Source organism: Penicillium cosmopolitanum, assembly GCF_028827165.1.
Source record: "Penicillium cosmopolitanum strain IBT 29677 chromosome Unknown utg000011l:1.0-3548175.0:1.0-3550911.0, whole genome shotgun sequence".
Lineage (NCBI taxonomy): Eukaryota > Fungi > Ascomycota > Eurotiomycetes > Eurotiales > Aspergillaceae > Penicillium > Penicillium cosmopolitanum.
This window is the reverse complement of record NW_026622681.1, coordinates 1,477,735-1,503,087: the sequence shown is the minus strand read 5'-3', so window position 1 is coordinate 1,503,087 and position 25,353 is coordinate 1,477,735. Positions and strand designations below refer to the sequence as shown.

General features: G+C 48.1%; 11 protein-coding genes across 11 annotated transcripts; 5 read left to right on the top strand and 6 right to left on the bottom strand.

Annotated features, from left to right (window-relative positions):
* Positions 1 to 781: 781 nt before the first annotated feature.
* N7509_012052 (tyrosinase family protein) lies at positions 782 to 1,829 on the top strand (the record flags this gene model as incomplete). Its single annotated transcript, XM_056636689.1, has 3 exons — positions 782 to 851; positions 962 to 1,118; positions 1,175 to 1,829. 3 exons carry the CDS (start codon positions 782 to 784, stop codon positions 1,827 to 1,829), a joined length of 882 nt encoding a protein of 293 aa, XP_056482719.1.
* Positions 1,830 to 1,955: 126 nt separating this feature from the next.
* On the bottom strand, positions 1,956 to 2,414 carry N7509_012051 (nuclear transport factor 2 family protein; the record flags this gene model as incomplete). The annotated part of the gene is made up of 1 exon (XM_056636688.1): positions 1,956 to 2,414. One exon carries the CDS (start codon positions 2,412 to 2,414, stop codon positions 1,956 to 1,958), a length of 459 nt encoding a protein of 152 aa, XP_056482718.1.
* A 708-nt stretch (positions 2,415 to 3,122) lies between these two features.
* N7509_012050 (uncharacterized protein) lies at positions 3,123 to 4,052 on the top strand (the record flags this gene model as incomplete). Its single annotated transcript, XM_056636687.1, has 1 exon — positions 3,123 to 4,052. The coding sequence occupies one exon, from the start codon at positions 3,123 to 3,125 to the stop codon at positions 4,050 to 4,052; it is 930 nt and encodes a 309-aa protein (XP_056482717.1).
* Positions 4,053 to 4,137: 85 nt separating this feature from the next.
* On the top strand, positions 4,138 to 5,958 carry N7509_012049 (non-ribosomal peptide synthetase; the record flags this gene model as incomplete). The annotated part of the gene is made up of 1 exon (XM_056636686.1): positions 4,138 to 5,958. The coding sequence occupies one exon, from the start codon at positions 4,138 to 4,140 to the stop codon at positions 5,956 to 5,958; it is 1,821 nt and encodes a 606-aa protein (XP_056482716.1).
* A 794-nt stretch (positions 5,959 to 6,752) lies between these two features.
* N7509_012048 (laccase-1) lies at positions 6,753 to 8,731 on the bottom strand (the record flags this gene model as incomplete). Its single annotated transcript, XM_056636685.1, has 4 exons — positions 6,753 to 7,199; positions 7,315 to 7,837; positions 7,899 to 8,373; positions 8,443 to 8,731. The coding sequence occupies 4 exons, from the start codon at positions 8,729 to 8,731 to the stop codon at positions 6,753 to 6,755; spliced, it is 1,734 nt and encodes a 577-aa protein (XP_056482715.1).
* Positions 8,732 to 9,221: 490 nt separating this feature from the next.
* N7509_012047 (uncharacterized protein) lies at positions 9,222 to 10,483 on the bottom strand (the record flags this gene model as incomplete). Its single annotated transcript, XM_056636684.1, has 2 exons — positions 9,222 to 10,257; positions 10,332 to 10,483. The coding sequence occupies 2 exons, from the start codon at positions 10,481 to 10,483 to the stop codon at positions 9,222 to 9,224; spliced, it is 1,188 nt and encodes a 395-aa protein (XP_056482714.1).
* A 784-nt stretch (positions 10,484 to 11,267) lies between these two features.
* N7509_012046 (uncharacterized protein) lies at positions 11,268 to 13,224 on the bottom strand (the record flags this gene model as incomplete). Its single annotated transcript, XM_056636683.1, has 6 exons — positions 11,268 to 11,414; positions 11,461 to 11,521; positions 11,584 to 11,668; positions 11,775 to 12,824; positions 12,890 to 13,064; positions 13,129 to 13,224. The coding sequence occupies 6 exons, from the start codon at positions 13,222 to 13,224 to the stop codon at positions 11,268 to 11,270; spliced, it is 1,614 nt and encodes a 537-aa protein (XP_056482713.1).
* Positions 13,225 to 13,643: 419 nt separating this feature from the next.
* On the top strand, positions 13,644 to 14,070 carry N7509_012045 (uncharacterized protein; the record flags this gene model as incomplete). Its single annotated transcript, XM_056636682.1, has 3 exons — positions 13,644 to 13,752; positions 13,810 to 13,894; positions 13,926 to 14,070. The coding sequence occupies 3 exons, from the start codon at positions 13,644 to 13,646 to the stop codon at positions 14,068 to 14,070; spliced, it is 339 nt and encodes a 112-aa protein (XP_056482712.1).
* Positions 14,071 to 15,269: 1,199 nt separating this feature from the next.
* Positions 15,270 to 16,847, top strand: N7509_012044 (uncharacterized protein; the record flags this gene model as incomplete). Its single annotated transcript, XM_056636681.1, has 1 exon — positions 15,270 to 16,847. The coding sequence occupies one exon, from the start codon at positions 15,270 to 15,272 to the stop codon at positions 16,845 to 16,847; it is 1,578 nt and encodes a 525-aa protein (XP_056482711.1).
* Positions 16,848 to 17,496: 649 nt separating this feature from the next.
* On the bottom strand, positions 17,497 to 19,259 carry N7509_012043 (putative neutral amino acid permease; the record flags this gene model as incomplete). The annotated part of the gene is made up of 3 exons (XM_056636680.1): positions 17,497 to 17,577; positions 17,683 to 18,736; positions 18,871 to 19,259. The coding sequence occupies 3 exons, from the start codon at positions 19,257 to 19,259 to the stop codon at positions 17,497 to 17,499; spliced, it is 1,524 nt and encodes a 507-aa protein (XP_056482710.1).
* A 2,435-nt stretch (positions 19,260 to 21,694) lies between these two features.
* On the bottom strand, positions 21,695 to 25,297 carry N7509_012042 (RNA-binding ribosome biosynthesis protein MAK21; the record flags this gene model as incomplete). Its single annotated transcript, XM_056636679.1, has 3 exons — positions 21,695 to 23,210; positions 23,272 to 24,368; positions 24,434 to 25,297. Coding segments are annotated over 3 exons (3,477 nt in total), but the record flags the coding sequence as incomplete, so codon positions are not given.
* Positions 25,298 to 25,353: the final 56 nt, after the last annotated feature.

The window sequence follows — 25,353 nt, the reverse complement described above, 5'->3', positions numbered from 1 at the left end:
CTGTATTACATAAATTTGCATCATTGTCTTGGCCCCTTGCAGTTGACTCAAATCTTCTTGAAGGACTAAGTCGCGTATGCATTGTAATAAAGTTCTGAGTCTTGCAGACGGCCATCGTTGTTCACGTCACGCAATGTAAAGGAATTTGCGCTTGCAGAGCATCTTACCGTGTACTAGAAGGCAAGTTCAATCTCCTCCACCATAATGTACTTGATTGCCGACTTTACCCCTTGCCATCGATCATCATTACATAGTACAGCGCACGGGATGAGAGTGCATACTAATATCTCTAGAGAACCTTGCGTCTGCGTATCTTCACCCCGTGCAGCAATCCAGCCAGTTACTTAGCAAGAGTTAGTTACTGACCCAATCTCAGTCTCACCCTGGCTTATTTTCCAACATAGAAGCGGGGAAAGAGTGGCCGGGGACTTCACTTTGTGGGTTACAATTGAGACACAATGAGGTTTTAAGGATACGGACATGTGCGTCTGAATGGCCAAATTTTGAAGCCACCGCCCATCTAATTAGTTTGAACGGTTTCTCGGCAGTAATCTCAGAAAGTTGACTGGTAAGAACTACTTCGCCCTTCTTTCTTCACCACTCCCCTGAATGGTTCTTTCATTTAACTTTTGCGTCAAAATACACTCACGATATGCTACTTTTTATGCTCCTATTCCTACCTGTGAACTCTCTCACATGCTCTCCCAGTACAAGAGTAACTCGACGGGAATGGTAGGTTATGTTAAATTGAAATTCGACTCTGGGAATTGCAATTGATCTAATGCTGAATATTCTGAAAAGGGGCTCTCTTTCCGGTTCTGACCGCGAAGAATATATCCGTGCTGTTCATTGTATGCTAAAAACGCCACCTGTTCTCTCGCCTAAACAATATCCTGGTGTTCGTCATCGGATGGACGACTTCACGGTGTATGTCGATTACCAAAATTTCTTTTCTCCGAAGACGATAACTTTGCTGCTGATTATTCAAAACTCAGAGTCCATATGAGTTATGCACCTCATGTTCACGCGAATGGGGCCCTTCTGGCGTGGCATCGTCAATTCATCTGGTTGTGGGAACATGCCTTGAGAACAGAGTGTGCATACCAAGGATATCTTCCGTATGTTGACTCCATTCCAAGATGATTGCTCGTTTAACACAGAGTACTTATTTCAGGTACTGGGATTGGCCTCTATATGCCCACAATCTTTCTGCTAGTCCACTCTTCGACGGCTCACCAACATCATTATCCGGCGACGGAAATCGGGATCATGATTACTGCGTGACAAGTGGTCCATTCGCTAACATGCGGGTTCATTTTGCGCAAGGAGCAACCCCAACGCTTCAAATGCCTCCTAATATATTCGACTACACCCCTCATTGTCTAAATCGCCAGTTCAATTCCACTGTTACTGCGATCTTCGCTAACGCGACCGTGATTGATCGTCTTCTCGCATCCTCCGATATTATCACCTTTCAGGAACGGATGGACATCAGTATGAACCCTGAGGTATGGGCGCGAGAGTTCGGTCCCCATACTGCTGGGCATAAAGCGATGACTGGTACAATGGAGGACTTCTTGTCCTCTCCACAGGACCCGGCTTTCATGCTACATCATGGAATGGTCGATCGCATGTGGGCAATATGGCAAGGCCTGGATGAAACGAATCATCGGTGGGCCATCAATGGGACTATGACGTTGTATAATCTTCCCTTGACGCCGGGTTTGACCCTGGAAACAGAGTTTGGGTTCGGGGTACTGGGTCCAAGTAAGAAGATGAGAGAGTTGATGAGTCCTCAGGCGGGTGATTACTGCTATGAATACACCTGAAGGCCGTCTCAAATGTGTATTTTCGATTAATAGGCTAGCAAGAATTGCTTTAACGAGTTCCAAGGAGTATCGTATTCTAACCAAATTCTGAGCGGTGACGTGCCAAATCATCCCAACAGTATCCAATCAAGCCAGAGCAGGAAATGGTTGCCCTTCGGTGGGTGGGATATCATGGAACACCCGTCGCTCAACAATTCGCCAACCATCATCATCTACTTCCCTCTCCCCAACGATATCTTCCTTGACTAATCTATCCTCATAGTGTCCTAGTATTGTCATCGATTTCCTTGCTTGTTCTCCTGTCCTCACGTGAACCCCGATACAGTATGTTATAGTTGTCGCTGTAGTTGCACTAGTCATTTGGATAATTTGCGTCCCCAAAGAATGGTAAGTTTTGACATCTTCTAGGGTTTTGAGCATCTGCGTCAAAGCAGCGATGCCCTGAATAGTTCCGATAGGCGGGGGATAATGGAAAATAGCATCAGAGCTAAAGGTGGTGGGGAGTTTTTCGTGCATTCTTTGGTCCATTATCAATGGCCACCGGGCGATAGTGTTGCGGATGGACTCATGCGCTGAAATAGCCATCTCGTATGAATCGTAAGGAAAATTTCCAATGTCTTTGTGCGTGACAGTCTCGATCCCGTTTTCTTTTGAAACGGTAATATGAAGATAAGCGCCTTTTCAGAGTAGAAGCAACACATCGATCAACTTATAGCTCGTTGGCATCTGAGAGTCAACAACCCATTGATCCATAATATCATGTAGGATACTGAGATGCATTGCAGTTATTTAGTTCACTTAGAGCTAAAGACAGAATATGACTGCCCTATCAACACGTCCCGTCGACACGAGGTTAATTCCCTCACCAGGGAAAAGAAGTTTGTGCATGGAAAGTATGCAACATGCCTCATGCCTTATTGACTTCAGTAGGCGTCAAAAAGGGTGGTATGCCTCCTTACTTGGGTATGCATGGAAAAATGGCGGTGTGCCTGTTCTAGGATCTTGGCCCACCACATAGATGCTATTAAGTGAAATATTGAGGGCTGCAGTGCGCATAGAGCATCCATTGAGATCTGCTGTTGGCTTCATCAGTTTGGTATGCAGCACACCGTCTAAATTTTTGTTTCTTGAGCGATCTCGGTTGCGATAACCCCAAAAAATCCACAAATATTTATAAGTTAAAGTTGTAATCACTCAACACATTTTGTAGATTGCCTCTCTATCCTCACAGTCAAGAGTTCCTTTTTGGCATTATCACCATAATTACAAATATTCATTCTCGCACGGAGAGTCATGTCTTTCCAAAATCTCCAGCAACTTTTGAAGGCGACCGCTTCAAGAAAAGACAGTGGCAGTATATTGTTCTATCCTCTGGCAAACACGACCAAACCAGTGGTGATCTCTTACGCAAAGTTGCTACGAATGGCTCAGCGAGCATCTTTGACCCTGCCCTTATATTTTCAAAGTCTGCCGCCGCTTGGTTCTGTGGTGCTTTTGCACTTCAATAATCACTGGGATGGACTCTTATGGTTCTGGGCCGTGTTGCTCGCGGGTTATGTTCCAGCAATGTCGACTCCTTTCCCGAATAATCTGAAGCAGAGGCTGGCTCATTTGGACCACTTGTATGAAATGCTCATGGCCCCCAAATGCCTCACCACGGAAGCTTTAGCATCCGAATTTCAGGGACATGCATTATTTGCTCCGATTTTTGTTGGCTTGTTGGAAACCAACTACCAAGCCAGCCAATGTCAGACAGAAAACGAAGAAACGAAAGCTGAAGACGTCAACCAGGCGGACGCGAATGCTACTGCGGTTTTGATGTTGACCTCAGGAAGTACAGGACGATGTAAAGCAGTCCCTTTGAGCCACAGTCAACTTCTCGCAGCCATTTCTGGAAAAGCCTGGTTGATGCCTGTTCCAGAAAATTCCAGCTTTCTGAACTGGACTGGTTTCGACCACGTTGCGGGCCTTGTGGAGATGCATCTCCAGGGAATATACACAGGGCGGGACCAGGTGCTAGTTCAAGCTGCCGATCTGCTGGTGAGTCCGGAGCTTTTTTTGGACTTAATTGACCGACATCGCGTTGCCTCAACTTTCGCGCCCAATTTCTTCCTCGCCGCAATCCACAGATTTCTTCTGCGGGAGAAGGGAGAGAACAAACCCGCTGAGCACCTTTGGAATCTCGCTTGTCTGCGCAATATTACCTCCGGGGGGGGAGGCTAATGTGACAAAGACTTGCGACGAACTATCACAATTGCTCTCTGCAAACTACGGTGCGCCGTTGAATGTTATTGTACCAGGCTTTGGAATGACCGAAACGTGCGCGGGAGCAATTTTCAACACTGCTTGTCCTCGATATGATGTGGAAAAGCGACTTCTCTTTCCTTCTCTGGGATTATGTATGCCAGGGATTTCCATGAGGATTACGGGTGGCTGTGAAGGGAAAGAAAACCACGCTTTGCCTCCCGGCGTTGTAGGCGACCTTGAAGTATCTGGAGCCGTGGTCTTCAAGGGCTATTTCAACAATCCTTGCGATACTGAGCAATCGTTTACCAGTGACGGATGGTTCAAGACGGGAGACCGTGCATTAATCAATCATGACGGTTGCCTGATCCTGCAAGGTCGCACCAAAAATCTGTTGGTCGTCAACGGGGTGAAATACGACCCATTCGAATTAGAGAGTGCGATTGATGAAGCTCCCATACTGGGCGTCACACCTAGCTGGACTTGCTGTTTCTCTTACTTCAAGCTGGGAGGGCATACTGAAGAGGTCGTGGCTATCTACGTACCAACGTACAATCCTGACGACATCAACGCCCGTGCCCAAACGGCTGATGCAATTGGCAAGATCACCCTTTCGTTGACTGGCTGCCGACCGCAAATATTACCATTACCCCAGTCCCTGCTTAAAAAGACTTCACTTGGGAAGCTCTCACGATCAGCAATGAAAGAAGCATTTGAACGAGGGGAATACCATGTGTACGAAGAAGAAAATGCCAATAAGCTCGCGATTTACCGCATCAGCGCACGAGAGGAGCCTAGGGATGAATTGGAATCAGAACTATTGACGATATTTATCGACTCAATGAACGTGGCACCGAGTGAATTCGATGTGCAAACTTCAATTCTGGATCTAGGTATCTCTTCAATCGAGTTGATCAAGCTGAAGAGATGCATTGAAACCAACTTAAAGTGTATGCCCATCGAAGAGATTCCCCTGATTACATTAATGACCAATACCACCGTCCGGGATCTGGCAATGTGTTTAGTTAGTTCCCAAAGGCTCGTGGTAGCATACAATCCCGTGGTCAAACTACAGACAGGAGGTGATAAAATTCCTCTTTGGTTTGTCCATCCTGGTGTGGGTGAAGTGATGGTATTCATGAACCTGGGCAAGTACATCACAGATCGACCCGTTTACGCCTTGCGCGCCTCTGGTTTCAACCAAGGGGAGATGCCGTTCGACTCTATTGAAGAGATTGTGCAGCTTTATCATGGGGCTATCAAGAAAGAACAGCCCGAAGGCCCTTATGCAGTAGCCGGTTATTCATATGGTGGAATGTTGGCATTTGAAATTGGCAAAATCCTTGAGTCGAATGGTGATCAGGTGAAATTCATTGGCTCATTCAATTTGCCACCTCATATCAAAACACGCATGAGCCAGGTGACATGGAAGATGTCCGTTTTAGACCTGTGCCACTTCTTACAACTCATATCGGAGGATCGCGCAGGAGAGTTGGCAAAGGAGCTTCAGGACGTCCCAGATAGTAGTCTGATCACGGAGGTCATGGTCCATATAAATCACAATCGTTTGACTGAGTTGGCGCTGTCGTTGGCTGCCCTGACAAGATGGGCACAAATTGGTTTGAATCTTCACCGCATCGCGGTATCATACGAACCCTCATCCTCCGTGGCGAGCATGGATGTCTTTTTCTGTGATCCCATCACCGCCGTAGCTTCCTCAAAAAAGCTATGGCTCGAAGGGTTTCTCCTCAAGTGGAAAGATTTTACCAGAGCCGAGCCCCGTTTTCATGAGGTTTTGGGCTCGCACTACACCATGCTATCGCCGGAAAATGTCTTCTCATTCCAGAAGACGCTACGCATGGCATTGGAGGCGCGGGGTATCTAGGTGAACACTTTTTAAATATCTCTTCTCATTCAGCCCCTCCATAGTACCAGTGTCAAAATGAAACTGCCTATTTGCTTCATTTATTTCTGTACCTTACATCGTTTGACCACACATTTGGCGGATAAATTCATTAGTGTCCTTTTGGTGTGCTTGTATCTCAATTACTAGATCAATCTTACCACTCTATAAATTATTAAGATTCTATTTAATACTATGACAAATCAAAGATTAATTTTGTAGCGCCGATTCATGTGGGAAAATCGAGCAACACGTAGCCAGACAGTATTATTCACGAACCCTTTAACTCAAGAAATCATAATCAAGGAGCCCCTTGTCTCTTACCTACCTCACACATTCCCTTTTTTCATACAGAGCACAATAGGTTCCCCTTGAAAATGAGCATCAAGCGAGTACATTGAGCATGAACCAATTTTACGCTGCAGCTTCACCTCAGTAAGGGCCGTCCCTTGCTCTCCTGTTTAGAATATCCTAGGTATACATCTCTTTCCCTACTTTGGGACGAAAGATATTGAATATATCGCAAGACTATACTCAATGGCAAGATACTTCCGCTGCAAGTTAATAGTTCATTTTCTGATCCACTTGCTTGAAACTCATTCACAGAATTTATCTTAGCTTTCTACAGTATGGTTCATGGTGAAAACTGTCAAATACTGTTAAATATAGAAATTTCAAAAAGTTCGATCTCACAGCGCTAATGTACCGTGGAGATATCGGTAATCCTAAGGTATGAATTGTAAATTACATATTGCGTATGGTTCAAATCATCACTTTCAGCGCGCGGTGAGTTGATACGGAGGAAGCTGAGGCCAGGCATCCACTCCGTCCAGAATCGCCATAGCCATTCCACCACTCAAATGCGGCTGAATGTGACAATGAATGATGAAAGCTCCTGGGTTTACCACCTGATACCTGATGGCTAGCCAACTACGTCCCGCACGTGTTCCCTCGACGACAAACGTATCCCGAAGCTGCGGACTCAGCAAGTCAAAATTATCTGGAATGAACTCCATTGCCTCAGCGACTGACGTGTAGTTCCAGTCTCCAAATCCGTGGCCAATAACGTAGAATTTGTTAGAGTGTTTATGGATTGCGTGAGTGGGTTGCCCAAGGAGCGGGTTGGTAATGATAATGTCGACCCATGTTCCGTTCCGAGTGATGATTCTTAGGTCACTATCGGTAATGGCTGTGCGATTAAATAGAAGGGGGGGTTTGCAATCCTTCAAGAGCCATTGGAAAGGTTTTATTTCCAAGAGTCCAGGTATATGAGTTGTTGAATCGAGAAATTTGGAGGATGAATGTCTGGTCAATGGTCTTCATCCCAATCGCTTCCACAGGATATGGAACAAATCCGAATTCGTTTGAAAATTCCACACTATCGGATGTCGCAGCTCCGGTTACATCAATATGCGGAGTTTCTGATGGGGCGATCATATCACCTAGAGTCGTGGGGTCCAGCGGGTTTCTCTTATATGATAGAACCGCTGTCGCGTTCACAATTTGTATCCCGGCATCTACCACCCGCATAGCATAGCTATTTGCGGGTTTGTTGAGCTCCACAAGAACCGAGTATCGGCTGCCAGTTGCAATCTTGATAGCATCTACCTGACTCGGATCAATATAGTGACCATCGATCGCATATATCCACATCGAGTGCTGGTCGATAGAGAAGATCATGAACTTGGTGCCCGATGCGCTGATGATATCCCAGCTCACATATTTCTCAGAAGGATCTATGTTGAATACCTCGGTTCTGCCTTGAGAGGCTCTACAGCCAGAAAACAGCCCGAAGGGGATTGCGCTATAGTTGACCGGGCCATATGATCCTTCGAGATTCGTAATAAACGGCGGCGGGCATCTATGTTTTACCTGGTCAGTTGAAGCGATTGCCAAATGGTTAGAAGCTAGGAAGCACTCACGCAATATCTGTAAGGTTATTACCTTGAAGAAGGGCTTTTACTGCAGGCGATGTCATTTGATTAATGAAGTTTTGATCAAAGCAATTCACCGAGCCCTTTCCGTTAATGAGCAGAGAATTCACACAAGGCGCATCCAGCCCTGAGGCCACTTCGGCTTCCCAAACTTGCTCAGAAGTTAGATGCCTCCAGTCGGAAAGTATCAATGGCCTTGTCTGTCTTTCTGCCTGAAGCATAGCTTCGACTTTGGATTCATCACTGGAAATCAGTTTGAAAGGTCGCTCTTGAATATTCGATGGTTCGACGTAGATGGCACCAAACAGTCCGTCCATTAGCTGGCCTCTGGAGTGGGCATGATAAAAATAACTTCCATACGAATTTGCCGTCCATCTGTACATGAAGCTCTCTCCAGGCTGAATTGCCCGCTGCGAGAGGCCTGGCACACCGTCGGACCACGGGGTACCCAACTGGTCGATTCCTAGGCGGGAAGTCCCAACGTCAGTCTTCAAAACGTACGGAACGAATAGAAAACACTGAATTAACTCACCATGGAAATGTATGGCGGTTGACACTGGTAATAAGTTACGGACCAAAAACTGTACACTTTCGTGCTGTTTCAATCGCAGAGTAGGGCCGGGCAGTTGATTGTTCATCAGGATGGCTTTCCTAACTGTGCCGTCCGGTGCCGCATCCTCCCAAGTTAATGTGAGTTCGAATTGGAGAAAATTTGGGGTTTCTCCAAATGGAATGATCCTTGCATTTCCGAAATCCAGGAGAGAGAAGAAGCTCAGTATTGTAAGCAACTTCATACTGCGGAAAGAAACGTTGCAAATCATTGTGTATACTAAAGGAATGACAAAGGGAATTGGGCATCTTGGGTATTTAAAACATAACACAGTGTCACCCCTTGCTTTCATAAGGGGTTCCGAACAATCATATGTTCTCGCAGATTATTTTAAGAGAAGAACTTTTCTTTTATCCTGAACAACAGGCTAATGGTTTGCCGTTTGACTGTCATGAAATTCTCGGAATTTGGCAGGAACATTTAGTTTGCACAGCGTCCAATATTGGGCCACTATGAACCGTCGTATCTCCATTTTGTTCTTGAATCCTGCATTGTCTGCCGCTAATTTCCGTCCGTTTTGGACATCCGGTTGTCCTCGACCACCGCAAATACCATACTAAATGCGATAGATTACCAACTTTGGTGCAAATCCAGAGGCGAATTTATCCCCGGCCAAAATCTGGTTTCTAGCTCTAGATAGACTTTTTGTGACTGACAGCAAGCGAGATATGGTTCGATAAAACACCCTTTAGGGCGGCAGGCTAATCAAGTAAATCAGTTTCAGAAATACAAAAAAGGGCGACCCAAATCAATGAATTATCATCAAACTTGTGAAAAAGCTTACATTCTTGTTCTGTATTTTGCTTCAGCAAAGTAGAGACCATCTCTTCGTGTTCTCTAGCTGCCCAGTGTAAGGGGCCCTGTTTCCTGTCATTTATGCTATCGACATGTGCTCCAGCTTCTATTAGCATACCGGCGATTGCTGTTTTCCCTGGAAGGACAGCGAAGTGTAGTGGCGTGTTCCCATCCTCACCTGGAACTGAAGGGCAGCTTCCGGCAGCTTTTAGCTGCCGCACGATTGCGACCTGACCGCCGCCACGGGCTTGAAGAAGAGGGGTTTTCCCATCTAAAAGTTGAGCAGACACATTCGCCCCAGCATTGAGAAGAAGCAGGAAAATATCAACGTAAACCATCAATGACGCCTGGTGCAATGGCATAGCATTCTCGTGGCCTCGCAGAGAAGGGTCTGCTCCCTTGTTCAGAAGCTCCTGTACTATAGCAGTATAACCGTTGCTGGCGGCGAGGTGCAGAGGTGAGTCGCCTTTTTCATCTCTTGTGAGGCAGGTTGCTCCAGCACGAAGCAGCGCCCGAACTATCTCAAGATGCCCTTTCGAAACAGCCAAATGAAGAGGCGTGTGACCGTGGCCATCCTTGATATCAATAGGAGCTTTATGTCTTATCAAAACCTCTGCAATTCGGCTATACCCCCTGATAGCAGCGGCCTGTAGAGTCGTTCTTTGAGCCTCGCCGATCCTTACATCCGTAATGGTGGCTCCTTTATTCAAAAGAAGCTCCAGGACGCCATAATATCCCGTTAGAACGGCAAAATCCAGTGGAGCTAATCCATTCTTAAGACGTGCATTGATATCGGCTCCCGCATCAATCAATAAAGACGCCACGTTACAGTGACCGAAACCAGCGGCCACGTGCAATGTCGTCTTTCCCTCATTATCAGCAGTGCATGGATCGGATCCTCTCTCAGATAATGCCGAACAATGTTTATATGTCCACTTGTAACTGCGCGGATCAATGTCGTTCGTCCATATTCGCACAGACTAGATGAATGCCCTGAGAACGCGAACTGGGCGAACCCCTCATCGGCTTGCGCGAGAGCCAAGATATCTTCGGCTTCCAAATACTCAATCACTTCCAGAAATATCTCTGGGGGAAGCGGAAGTGAACTGAAAGAGGCCTCCTCGAGAGTATTGACATTGGCCCAAGAAGGAGCCAGGAGCTGCCGCATCCGACGGCGACGGCCCAAATGGAAGTACTACTTAATAACAACAAGGTCTTTTCACCCAATTGTTGAACAATTAATCGTGACCAGTTGGTATCACATTAAAGCTGCTGCAGATCAGCAAGCAAGTAACACCATCGGAAGTTGATGGAAAAACCCGACTTGGCTCCGCGTGGTATTTATAGCTTCTTCTTTCCTTCAGAATAGAATAATAAAAGATACCTCTAAACTACAACCAAATGGGCGTTTCATTCGTCTAGTAGTTGTCTCGAAGAAGATTGACTCTTTGGGGGCTTTGAAGGATCATGATAGACACCGCCTTTATGAAGGATAAACAAAGTAGTTGCTGGCTCGAATGTACTAAGGTAAAAATGGCCCACTCGTCATTCTCCTTTACATGGAAGGTGGCTATGTGCAGGTGCCAAGTAGACTAGTGCTTCCGGTGGTGGTAGGCCAGCCAATTATAAATGTTTCACTTCAGCTTGGAGTGTCAAAACGCATGACAAGTACGATTCTCACCCGGTGTCACCCCGTTCTCACCCTGTCTGTTGCGCACTCACCCTAATCACCCGGGTCGCGCGACGCTAAAGCGGCGCGTACCCCATTTTCACCCGGGCGGCACCCGCCGCACTACTTACTGTATTTTAGCCACACGCCTTCAGGTTAGTAGTATGGTGGGTGACCACATGCGAATCCCTGCTGTTGGATGTTTTTTTCTTTTCTTTTTTCGCCTGGTAACCAACCACCACGATCCGTTTTCTCCCTTGCGATTGTTAAAAGGGAGAAGTATCTATGAAAGGAATATACTGTCGCGGGCAGGTGGTGTTGGGCGAGATAGCTGTGCCTTGGAAGTATGCCTGGACATGTCCAAAGTAACAGTTTGACCCACCCTGGTTGATGACCGTATGCTGAAGTCAAGAAAACACCCGCCAGTAAGCTTAGATCCTTGGCGAGAAAACGTAGGTTCGTTTATAGCAACTTACACCAACGGCTTCTTGCATTAAAAGTACCGATTCGGCAAACCGAGATGACATCTTGCGCGCCCTAAAATGAGATAATGTCAGCTGCAAGTGTACCTAATGACAATGCGATTTGGCCAAACGTACGATACTAGCGGAGAAATAGGGTCGATGGTATTACTCGTAAAGAGAATCGGGAAGGAAGTAGGCGTATTGAGTCCACCTATTTCGTCTGCATAGAGCTTATTAGACTTTATACCCCGTGCAGATGCTAACCCATTTGCCGAAGACAATGTTCATAAAATGCTGAAAAGGAGAGTAGAAGGATTCTTGCCTACCTTGAAATACCATGCTATCAGGCAAATGTGGGCGGAACGATCGGCATAAAATACCTTCCAGTAACGTAGGGTAGATATCACCGATGTACTTGCTCTTGGAAATCGTGTACTCCACCCAAGATTTGAGCTCTTCAATGTTAGTAAGTTTGTTTCTCCGATATGAATCTGTGCATGTAATGGCAAGGCGAGTATCGGTTATAGAATTTGACTGATCAAACATGCCTGCAAGAGCAGATACATTCCCCCGCTCGGCCTGGTATAAGATGTCGGCCATGTCTGGAAAGTTAGCCAGTGGGGTGTAGAGTGCGTTGAGGAAAAGTGTCTTTAGGTCTGAATAGGAGACCATTGTCGGCAAGTTCAGATCTCCGACTCTGCTTAGCGGGACTGGACGGTTCTGAAGCTCACGGATAATGCCATCCATTCTTGCCGATATATTGGCCGGCGTAGGTCCCCAAAATGCGCACTTTTCGGGCCCTGCGGAATGGCAGAAGGTCGAGAATGTTTCCATGGCCTCGTCCATTTGATCAACATTGTCTGTCCAATAATTGCTATAATATTGATCTGCATTCAAAACACCGTCGAGCACCATTCTGCCGACGCGGTTAGGGAACATGGAAGCGAAAGTGCTGCCGATAACAGTGCCGTAACTGATGCCATAGCACCACAATTTGGCAGTTGATGGTGATTTGCCAGCCATCTCAGCCTCAGCCTCGGTAAACGCGAGCAAATCATGGGAAACTGCTGGCGTGGTCACGTAATATGAATGGGGTGAATTGTTCTCGACGGCATGGTTGCACCAATCGCCATATATAGAGCTTGAATAGTACTGTTCCTCAAGCGATACTGATGAGATATTGGTGGCGCCTGTTCTATGCAGTTGATAGAAAGTGGACCTTGCCTTTGCGTCTCCCGAGAAACAATCGAGATGCAAACCACTGTTGTTCACACCACGAGGGTCAAAGGAGACGAAGTTGTATTGTTCTCCAAACATCTGACCAATGATATTCTGGTATGTGAGGAGTAGGTCGACACCAGAGCCACCCGGACCGCCTAACATAATATCGGTCAAACGAAGTTCATAAAATGTCGCACGATGGAGAGGAATGGAATATTACCGGGAATGAGTACAATGCTTGGAGACTCGACGGTGGCATTTTTGCCAGCCAACTTGATAAAGGCAACGGATGTCGTGCCAAGATTTCTGTTTGAATAATCCAAGGGAACTTCCAGTCTAGTGCAATTAAAGGCATCGAAACATGGCGTCCATGTGAGGTTGGCTGATGGTTCAATCTGGAGGCCACGTCAAAAAACTTGAAACCCTCGGGCAATGTGATATCGCAAGTCCCATACTCACATTTTCGAATTCATAGACCATGCCCGGAGCATATAAACTGTGAGCTTTCAATCCCAAGCTCATGAGAAGTATGAGGGCATTTGCAAGTCGGTTCATGGTAAATCCCTGGGGGTGTTTAATTGATCGTTTATTTTAGTTCAAGTTGTTTGCAAAAACTGACACAATCGAGATACCTGGGAACTACTAGTATTTATAAGGATTGAATCTTCTTAGATAGTAGGGTCAAATGTGACGGCTTCAGTAGGCAGCTGAATTCTTCCTATCAACTCGCGATACCTGTTCTGGCATATAATCACTTTCCGCTCCGCTTGTACGAACGAGCCAATTAATATTTTGACCACCAAGTACGGAGGTCCATTCAAAAAGTCCCTGCGCACCCAGCTCCATATTTAATTACTGGTGTAGTTATACTAGTATACTAATATTTGTTTTTCTTTTTTTTTGTGAATTATTTACCCCCCTTTGTCATCCCCGCACTCTTACCCCTAGTTTGATCTACCAATACTACTACCACTATGCCTACTACTATTCCACAACGTACTATTACTATTAGGCTCGTTGCCATAGGCTCTAATTATGCCCAGGTCTCCGAATTGCTAAACATACCTATTCGGAAGCTACAAGGTATATACGCGCGTGCGATTCAACGCGATTTGACCCATCCCATCGCCCATTAGTTAGTGGTACATGACCACTTTATTGCAGATGCTCCTCGTTCTGCCGACCTCAAAAGCAAGAGGCTACTCAGCATAAAGTACCATCAAACGTACGCTTTCATCAGTATAGCCGTGAAAAAGAACTTATGCTGATTTGGCCGGTGAGCTTAGATCCAAGGACACTTTGATATCTGCAATGACAATGTGGCATATATTGAAAAAAGCAGGTCTCCGGAAGACGAAACCGACTCGTAAGCCTGGATTGACACGGACGATGAAGTCATAACGGCTTTCATTTGCTCTTCCCAACGGTCATTAGAATCTAGAAACTTTTAAAGATGTAATCTGGACTGCTGAAACATACATACCTAGGTATGTGGTTCTTCTTCATCGCCAAGGTGGATACAGACTTTGGCGTGCAAAAGAGGAAAGATTTTTAGAAAGTGTGATTCAGTCGGGACGAAAAGGCGCTTCTTCAATTCATGTTCTGGGGATCTTTCTCATATGCTTCGTATAACCAACCAAGATTGTACGGTGCGGGGGCAGGATCTTACCCTTGTACATAGTAAGCGCAGTGGTGAGTCCGCGGATTTCCTCCACGTTTCAATTGAGATTGATTCTCCTGTCTTCATGGATACTTGCGTCCTTAGCATACAGACATACAAGGATAACTACTTAAATTAGTCCCATCCTGATCCAAAATAGTGAATTCCCGCGGTCCTTGTTACCCCACCTATACGAATAAGCCAATCAAGACTCACCATATAAGCACTAGTCTCTGGCAAGTAAGGCCTATGAAGATCAGATTCCTTTCTCGGGCTCATGCGTGTACGAACCAGCCAATGAATATTCACTTAGTATGAAGCGCACTAGACCACGTATACATTTGCTTACTCTAGGCTACTCCAATCCTTCCTCATCCTTTTGAAATGCATCGCTTGTAGGAAGCTGCCCACCAAGCACAGCCTCTCTGCCAGCTTCGCCTTTTTGTACTTCATGCCCCTCATCCTTTCTCACTCCGCGTTCCACCGCAAAGATATGGCGATGGCACCTTAAATGGCATGGGAACGGACGAGCTGATCATCGTCCTGAACTTCCATCAGTGCCCCATTAGTTTCCTTCAGAGACGTTGCATGCAGGTGGTGGCTTAAGGATAGTGGTGTCGTTTGGACTGACCTTTGCCTGAAACGTTCTCTGCAAATACCAGCCAGTTCATATCACCGTGATGGATGGGATGAAGACCAAAAACAAGACGGCCAACCAAGCCTGGAGAAAAAAGCCTCGCAAGTTCGCTCCAAAGTCACGACTAGGCTGTAAGACATGCAAGTATGTCTTGACTCTACGTACCCCTACAGAGCGATCATTTGTGATTCAATGACTTCGAAACTGACATTTCCCAGGATAAGACGAGTTAAATGCGATCTATCTCGACCGTCATGCTTGAAATGCCTCTCTACTGGTCGCACCTGCGATGGATATGGTGTAATGCCCTTCTCCTGCAAGGCTGAGAAGACCGAAATTAAATCAACTCATAATCACAATGAGAGCGCCGACGGAGATGGATACGACAGTTACCGCCCCTGTACCACGACCGGTGCATACGAGTCAAAGCGAAGGCACTCGAAATATCATCGCCTCGCCTCGCAGAATCTCGGATCCTTGATGATCTTGCCAATGACTGGGTCAGTCCAGGCAGAGGCAATGTGCTTTTTCAAGGATATTTCGATCAAGCATCTGAATGAATACCGTCCTTGCGAAACATGGCGGAAGACCCTAATGCTTTTCTCCCAAACAGTGCCATCGGTGCGGCATGCTGCCACTGCTCTGGCAATGATTCACCGGAAGTATTTGGATCACCATTCCAACGATAGGGTATATGAACCGTATTTTTTGAAAGACAAGCTACTGGACAAGACTTCTTTGCTTCACTATAACCGCGCTATTCAACTTCTGCTGAACCCGAACAGTGGTGACAGCACTGAAATAACAGCTTCGACCCTCTTTGTCTCTTACCTCTTTACCTGCTTTGATCATCTGGTCGGCGACGATGTACAGGCAGTAAAGCACTTGCGCGGAGGTGTCGAGCTCTCACGCAACATGGAAAACGCTACAATGTACGACTATACCTACCACGATGGCCAACCTTCGGGATTTCACGCGATAATCGGCCAGGTCACAAAACAGATTCGCCGTCTCGATATGCAGGCCGGCATGTTTTTGGTCGACTGGACTCCAGCCAACATCCAAGAGCCATTCACTTCCCATCTTACACTCTTCGACAGTGCCTTTTGGTCACTCGATCAAGCTGCCGATCACCTCCAGATTCTCGTTTCTCAGGTCATGTGGCTGCGCAACACAGAACAACGAACTTCCCTCACGGCTACAATGCCGCCTTCAGCTTCTTCACTCAAGGACACGCTCCTCGGGCAGTTGGAAACGTGGTCGAGTCTCTTCGAAAACTTCCTGGGAAGAGGTAACCACTCTGAGTCAATCTTTGAAACTGACCGTCTCATATCACTCCTACGCTTACAACATACTATCGCATGGATCCTCCTCAGTAGTCACGGACCCGGAGGAGAAATGGACTATGACAATTTCCTACCCCAGTTCCAGCAATGTGTTGCATTAGCGAGCGAGATAGCGGCGGCGCATCAGCGGTATGCGGGGTCATCAATGTCGACTTTTACGCCGGAGATCGGAATTATCCCCATCCTCTACATAATCGGGGCCAAGTGCCGTCATCCTATTGTCCGCCGTGAGGTATTAGGTATTTTGCGGCGCCAATTAACACGGGAGGCGTCTTGGGATAGTGTCGCTACTGCTAGGGTGGTTGAGCAGGTAATCGAAATTGAAGAGGGTGTGGGTGGGGAAGGTCAAACGGTACACTGCATGGAACAAATCCCAATATGGCAGAGGATCGAGGCGTTGTCCTTCACACATGTACCAAGGGGACAGTCTGCAGCCAGGTTGGATATTGAGTATACATTCTGCGGCCAGGAGGGAACAAACATCGAGTCGCTTGTGATAGAACGAATAGGGAGTATTACCTATCATGTCAAATAACCAATGACATAGGAGACAGCAGGTAGTGATAAGGACCAAGGAGAAACTGATTCACGTCTACAGTTAACTCGGATCCGAGTGTGGCTGGTCAATGGCAAGATACGGTAATGGTTGAGGGTATCAGTTTGTGTGGATATCGATGGACAGGGCAACGTGGAGCTGTAGGGGTGGGAATATATCACTCCAGGAAGCAACAGCTTGCCCGAGGTCATCCGGCCAAGTCAATTCAAGACCGCAATTATGTGCAACGGAATGCTGGAGCAGCGACAAAATACAAGACAAGTCCAAACATCCCAAATCTCTGTAAATAGTACAAAAATCATCTCTTTCTTCCATAATTTCCAATGTTCTCCACCAATGTGAAGCAATCCATGCCGTCATCACGGCCGTTTGGTATATATCAAAAGTCCAAATAACTCATAAAAAGGCGAGAAATATGAGGAGAAAAGTCATCAAATGCAGAGTAATACAGGCCTCTCTCTCGGGCCATCAGGTCATAAATATATATCCCGAATTCAAGTTCATCACATGAGATCTCGAGATAGAAGATAAGGTGGTCAGATGCATTGCAGACTATGCTGGGAGTAAAACCCCGCCCCGCAGGGTTGATAGTTGTTTTTCGTTTTTCGTTTTTCGTTTCTTTTTCTTCTTACGAACCGTTGCTGGCGCAAGTGAAGACGCCACCGACGTCACCGCTTTGGTAACTGGCGACCACGGCCATGACAGAAGACTAATAGCGAGAAAAGATATGTTAGTAAATCAAATCAAATCAGACCAAATGGAAGGGTGTCCCGAAAAGGGAACCGCGAGGGCGGGAGGAATGGGCAGAACTCACATAGGTACCAGGTCCCAGGAAAAATAGACCAATGCAAATCAACAGCACATTGAAGATAAATCCGCACCAGCCGCGAATGCCACGCTCCATGAAGAAACGCGGACCATGATCAGCACTGCGCATGCGAATATACGCCACGCCCCAGAAGATGAAACCGAAAAAGGAATCGAACAGGGAGCTCATGATAGACAACAGGTCCGAGAAGAAAGGGATGACCTCCGCGACAATCCAAGCTGCAATCCAGAGCGCGGCCAGGATGGCGGCCCAGGAGGCCCATCCGACGACCGTGTTGCTGCTCTTATGGCGCGTTCCCTCGAACAGGCGGAAGAAAATGAAGCGTGCGGAGACAGATGCGTATAGAACACCGAGGAAAATGATTGTTGGGATCATGAAGGAGAACGAGACCTTTTTGTATACTTCGTTGGAGATGGAACCAAAGGCCGGCGCTTTCATATACTCTGTTTGAGAGCCGGTGTAGACGTAGACGATCGAGCCGACGAGGCTGAAGACGATGACCTCGGCAATTGTCACGGCTGTTACGGACTTCCAGAAGTCACGGGGCTCTTTCATCTCGGCGATAAAGCTGGGCAGAGTGATTTGTCCGATGAAGGTATAGCTAATGTTCAAGAAGGCGTTCATTCCTTGGACGAATGTTGTGCCCTTTGGAGGAAGGGCGGAAACAAGTGGCTCGCCTGCTTCAGGGTAATTGGTGGGGTGGCCCTCGATGCCGACGAAGATTGTCGCTAGGATAACTGAGATGAAGGTAAATAAGGCGGAAACTGTCGCGATATGGGCGAGGGTGCCGAAGGTTCGGGGCAAAGAGCAGAAGAACGAGGCGATTGCGACAATTAAAGAAAAGACGACTGTGCAGACTGCATGATCGGACATCGTGTTAAGGTAGTTTGCGCCAACGACACAGTGCAGACCCTGGATGAAAGTGTTGTTTAGGAGGAACATGACAGCCGTGCCCCACCAGGCAATCTTCGAGTCCCAGAATAAATATTGACCGATATCACAGACATCGCGGATTTCAGGGTGTCGCAGACAGAATCTCCTATAGACCGAGCACCATAATAATTAGCATCAAAGCGCGATCGGCATGCGATTAACCCCGCAATGCTGGGAAAGGCCCCAGCGCCAAAGACCAAATACATAGAGGACTGGGGAAAAGGGTGAATAAGGTCTTACCAGACAATCAGCGAGGTATATAAGACTATACCCGCAATAACAACCGTCAAGATCAAGCCAGGGACAAGGCCGAGGATGGAGTACGACCAAGGGAAGGACATGATAGCCAGACAGATGTACTCGGAGAATAGTAAAGCGGCAGTCTTTTGCCAGCTGCAAGTGCGATATTTAATCGTATTCTCGGCCTCCATTTCAATCTGACGACCGACGCTCTCGGTCGTCGAGGAAAGGTCCAGCGCAGTGACATGATGGTGGGAATGGCGACGGCCATGACCAGATTCAGCATCGTAGTCCTTGAGTTTCCGTTCCTGCTCCTTGTCACTTAGATCGGGGGAGTGATCGCCATCGAGATGCTGGGCCATTGTTGTGGAGTCTTCAGGCCGAGCCATTTGAGTCTTAAAGAGCCGGCGAACCGCTTTTGGCGGTACTCGGAGGAGTCGAAGAAAGCTGTACTGTCGAACTTCGGATACATAAACCGGGCCTCGTGAAGGGTCGCAGTGGGAGGAATATGCGTATGGATATGGGTGGTTGCAAGGGAATGGAGAATTGTCGCGATGGAATTTAATTCAGTAGAAGGATTTCCGGGGGTTTGTCGCAGGGGAGTTATACGTGAAGCAATTCACGGAAGTTGAATTAGGGCAACGGGATCGGCGGGGGGAAGGAGAACCACCCGATCACAATGCTTAGAGAGGAAAGTTGGGAGAGAGGAAGGTTGTAGAAGGTGAAGAGTGGAATAGAAGTAGAAATACCATTAGGTACGGGGTGATAAAGAATCAAGAAAGAAGAGAGAGAGAGAGAAAAAAAAGGAAAATGGGAAATAAAAAAAAGAAAATAAAAAAGAACGAGAAGCAAAGACGGTAATTGAGTATACCAGCTTGGCCACGTACAGCAGCAGGAACTAAGAGGAACAGTGATGGAGCAAGTGTAATTAGCGGGTATCCAGCATACCCCGTCATTTTTTTGGCCCATTTTCATTTTCATTTTCATCAGTTCCTTGACCTAATCGAGTTGGTGGGTAACCAAATCCAGCCAAACCGCTCCACAGGGCAAACCTGCTACGCTCAAATGGAAAACGCCTGTCGATCTGGGCGCCGCCAATATGACGTGCCATACCGAGAAACAGTCCATGGCGTTCGGATGGGGCGGACAAGAAAACCTGGACTTTGCGTCCCTGTGTGATCGGACCCCAGACATGGCTGGAGTTTATGTACGGAGTAAGGTGGGATCGTGGGATCTATGCCGGAGGTCTCTAAATCAGTGGACGACACTAATGCACTTTGCACGTTCCTGTCCACTTGAAATCTAGATTTTTCTAGATTTTCGAGATTCACTCTGCTCTGCGTCCCCCTACGTACATGCTGTACTGTACGGGCAGACCGAGGATACCTGGCCACTTCGTAATATCATATCGAGCTACGACCTGCCGGAGTGGACCCTAGCCCCGCAAGCAGGGCAGGGGCCGAATGATGGATTGACGCGGTGGTTGAACCCATGCATCAGCCACGCCCGAAAACATGGGCGGGGTGAGCTGACTTGCCCTGATTTGATCGTTGCCAATCGCAATCCGCATCCGGTGGCTCCACAGGGGTGAAGTGACAATGCGTACTGTGCCCCGTCCGGAGGACAGTGGTTTAAACCCGATCGTATGATAGGGCATTGATACTTAGAGTACATCTTAAATACATCATCACTATTATTCAACCAACTTATGCCAATATGCCGTTGGCTGTTGTTGTTGCTGGCTGTTGACTGTTCTGTTCTTTTCTGTTTTCTCATGGTATGCTGGCTGACTAATACCTACACTTAGCAGGTGTTGCCGAAAAATACACGTACGGTACGGTAAACACGCCCAGATGCATTGCAATTAGGGCATGGCCAATAGATATCTCACATGCAATCGAACTCCTGCTCGTATCCATGGAGATTTCATGTACGAAATACCCAGAAAGAATCAGAATATATACCTGTGGTAGGCACCAAGCATATCCAAGCATATCAAGCATACAAACCCAAGAATCCAAGAAAAACCAAGCCAATCCAAGCCACTCAAAAGTACCGCCATGCACGGACGCTTCAAGTTGCGTGCTCATCCACCGTGATGGCCTCATATTCAGCCCACTCCCTTAACCCAACTTACTTTACACTCCAGAGCTACTATGGAGTATATCCACTCATACATTGCCGCCATCCGATCCTGCACGATGCGGACTTGTCCGGTCATCACGCAATAAATATCAGATCCGAATGCCGATGCCCGATATGATGGCGTGCCGAGCTGGAGCTGGACCCGTTTCTTTTCTCGCGTGGTCGCAATTTGCAGGATGGCCGCTTTGCCGTTGACCTTTTCCCTTCTTGGTTTGCGCCCCCTTTCTGTGCCCCGGCGAGGTAGCCTTGCGTTGGCTGTACTGCAGCGTGTGGTACTGGGTGAAAAAGTAAATCTTGGGTAGTATAAACCTTGGAATCAATGGATGCATGAATAAAAAGCTGGCATCATAGCCGATATATCCCTCATGAGATAGTATTACAGTGGTATCATCACCAGACTCGGAGCTCCCGAGGTCTATGTACTATGTAAGGACTCGGATAGAGTGACCAGTTATAACCTGGACATGTCCAGGGACATCACACTAGTACTAGTAGTAGCTACTACTGTTACTGCTACAACTACTAAACTGGAACGAGCACTGACATCAGAGTAGACAAACAACTAAATACTATGATTTCAATGTAATCCGGCCACAACGCCGCGAATAAATAAGGGCTTTTACATACAAGATCATCATCCACAAAACTAAACATCTGCAAACCAATATGCCTTCCCATTTTACATACCCAGATCCTCGCCATCCAACAAGGCCGCATAGTCGTCCGCGGACGCAAAGGTAGGCAGATGCTTGAGCTTGCGACGCTTCTCCCTCTTGCTCTTGTTGTTCTCTTCGGGCTCGGCCTCGTCCGTCTCGAGTCCCACTCCACCAAGCTCCATATCCGACGGGAGATCCTCGTCGCTGTCCAGGAACGCTTCGTCGTCCGAGACATCCATATCGAATTCGTCCTCGTCTTCGTCCTCGTCCTTCTTGGCCGACTTCTTGGCAGCAGGGGCGGCATCCTTGGCCTTGCTCTTCTTGGTAGTAGGGGGTGGTGAGTCGAAGCCCTCGAAGTCGCCAGCTTCCTCATCGCCCATCTCCTCGTCCGAAGGAACGTCCGACTCGTCGTTGAAAATGACTTCGTCGTCGTTCTCGCCTTCAACACCTTCCTCAGCGGAGTCGTCGTCGTAGGCGGATTCCAGATCATCCATGTCCAGATCATCGTCGCTGTCAGCCTCATCTTCCAGATCCGGTCGAGAGTCAACCAGAGCCTTCCAAATGGCGTCCTCGTCGCCGATTTCTTCGTCGTCGGAGGCAGCAGCGTCGTCGGTGGCGGTGGCGGCCTTGCCCTTCTTCGCCTTGACCTTGTCCTTATTAACTCGGTTGAAGTACTCGTGGAAGAAGACGTCCTCGGCGGAAATATCTTCGGCCTTCTTCTTCCAGAAGTTCTGCGAGTTAAGCGGCACGCCTTGCATGGATGTCTTGCCGGCTTCGACGAGGCGATCCTTAGCCTCACCACCAGCCAGAGGCTGCATGATGGAGGCGCCGCGAGAGGCAGCGCTAGTCTTCGGGGTGCGGTAAATGAATCGGTCCAAGAAGTGGGACAGGGTGTGAATGGTGAGATCGGGCTTGCCGCTCATGGGCTCGTGCTCGAGGAGACGGTCGGCGTTGAGTGAGACGGAGGGGTGGAAGTGGGTGGTGAAAGGAAGCAATTCCCAGAGGCAGCTCTCCTCTGCATTGCTGTGTTCGGGATCACGCTTGCGGGGGTCGTACTTCTCCTTCAACTTCTTGGTAGTAGTCTCATCCACGGGGGCGGGCTCGGGTTGCTCATCATCCTCGTCGAGAACGTCGCGGAAGACTTCTTCGTCATCGCTGTCGTTGTCTTCGGGCTGGTCAAGGAGTGATGAGAGACCGATGAAGGTCTTTTCCAGTTCACGGATCAGGTAGAAGATACCGCAAATGAATGATGGCTGGTGCATGCCGAGAACTTGCACGATACGCTTGACGAATGCCTTCACGCGACGCACATTGAGATCGTTCTTGAGAGACTTGAAGAGGAGATTGAGGTAGAGCGATTGCTTCGAAGAGGTGGCCACGCGGGGGTCCAGAAGAGACTCGTATAGCGTCCGGTAGAAACGGTCGCTGGCGACTTGAGTAGTGTGAGTCAATTGCTGGATCAACATGAGGGCTTGGATACTCGTGTTGAAGTTGGAGGAGTGGGTGATGCGGAATAGAGTATCGATGTGCTTGGACAATCTAGATTCAATGTTAGTATTGAGCAGAAAAGTGTAAGGCATGGAACGTAATATGAACGTACCGGCCCGAGTCGGCGTCGGTGAAGGGGTAGGCACGGTTGACACCAGTCAACACACCCGACGTCAGCTTCTCCCGCATCTCATCAGTCTGAGCCTCTCCCTTAACAGCCTGGTTGTTGGGATTGCTCTTGCCGTGCTTTCCTTGAGGCTTGCTCTTAGGAGCCGGCTTCAGAAGAGTGACAAAAAGCGAGAAGTAGATATCCAGAAGCTGCATCGCAACTTGTTGCTCCTTCATACTCAAAACAGTCTGGTTCAGAGTAATGATGGCATAGTACTTGGCGTGCGAGCTCTGGCCAGGGCGGAAGAGTAGCTCCTCAACAGACTTGATGATAGTAGGCTTCATCATAGGATGCTGCTGCTCGAGCTGCAGAAGAAGATACGAAGCGCGAGAGGCAATCTTCTTTCCGGGGTCACCAAGCTTGTTAACCAGCAGACGCAACAAGTTGGCCTCCTGCTCGGGCTTCTCCTTGAGCAACTCATAGACGTAACTGACAGCGCGGGAACGCGAGAACTCAATCTCGTCATTGCACCAGACCTCAAGAACCTTCAGAATCTCATAGAACTGTTCCTTGACGCCATCCTCGAAGGCCCAAAGCATCAAATGGCTCTTTTGCAGGCCACCAGGCAGAGGGTCTCGCTCGGTCCATCGGCCGCCAGCTCCTTGGAAGGCGGCGACAAGGCCGGGCTGGTTGGCGAAAGACCTCAATCGTCGGTCTGAAGGCAGGAGAGTACCCTGCGCAAACATATCCTTCAAAGATCGGAGAACTTCGACAGCCTGTGCACGACTGCGCTTGCCCGCGAGTCCGACCAGAGACTCCAAGGATTTTGTGTTATGCAATGGCGACTCCTGCACAGCAAGAGTGAGGGCGGAAATCTTATCACTCAGGGTACCACTGGACATGATGCTGGTGTAGAATTTGTAAGAGGAAGAGGCGGATGTCTTTTGGGCCTCGGCGTATGTTTCGTTCTCCTCGAGAAGTAGGACCTTGGCTTGCTCGTGGATGCGCTCAACCAGGTGGCGGGGAAGAGCATTCATTTCTTTGGCACCGGCGACGGGAGGGAGAGGAGAATTGTACCAGTCGGAGCGAGGCATGACAGCCTGTTGAGCAATTGAAGTTAGTAAACAGTCACCAGAAGGCAGTTGTAATTTTCGACTAGACTCACCAGCTTGGCATATTCCTTGGGGATATGAGATTCGGGTTCCTTTGCCTTAGGCGCCGGGGGGGCATCCTCGATATCTGACTCTTCAAAAGAATCCGCATCTTGCTCATTGGGGTTCTCGCTGTCATCTTCAACATCTTTGGCTTCCTCGGATTCTTCTTCATCCTCCTCTTCATCTTCTTCAGCCTCCTCTTCGTCATCCTCCTCCTCTACCTCTGATACCTCATCATCTGCGAGATCTTCAGGAACGACATGACCGGCAGCCGCTAGCATATTGGATAGCTCTCTCCGCAGATCAGCCTCGCGGCCCTTTGCCTTCCTCTTGGAAGTTTCACCCTCGACCTCAGACTCCGAGTCAACATCCGCAAGCAAATCCAGATCCGCCTCGGTGCCGCCCATAGCCATGATCTCCGCACGAAGCGCATCGTTGTTGCTTTCCTTCTTCGATGCATCGGGCTTGTCTTCGCTCTTCTTGCCTCCCTTCTGCTTCTCCTTCTCCTCCCGGGCGATCACATCACCATTGCGATCCCGTTTCTTTCCATGCGCCGAATCCTGCTTCTTGTCGGCCTTGGGAGGGGCGTTCTTCTCCTTCTTGACAGGTGTGTTCTCCGTGGAAGGCTGAACCTTGTTATCCTTCTTTCCCTTTCCCTTGGCGGAGCTCTGATTCTTCAAGCGTTGCTCGATCTTTTCGCGGAGACCAGCGAAAGCACCTTCTTCGATTTGGGGCTCGGCGGGGTTAGTCTGGGGTTCCGAAACCGAGACGGGTGTATCTTTGACAATCTCGTTTGCGCCCGAAGAGCGCTTACCTTTCCCTTTAGGCATGGTGTGTGTTTGGGAAGGATTGCGGAGAGAGTTGTTTTTCTCTCTTTCTTGAATTGTCGGAGAGAAAATTGGACGGAGAAATCTTTTGCGGCGGGCTTATC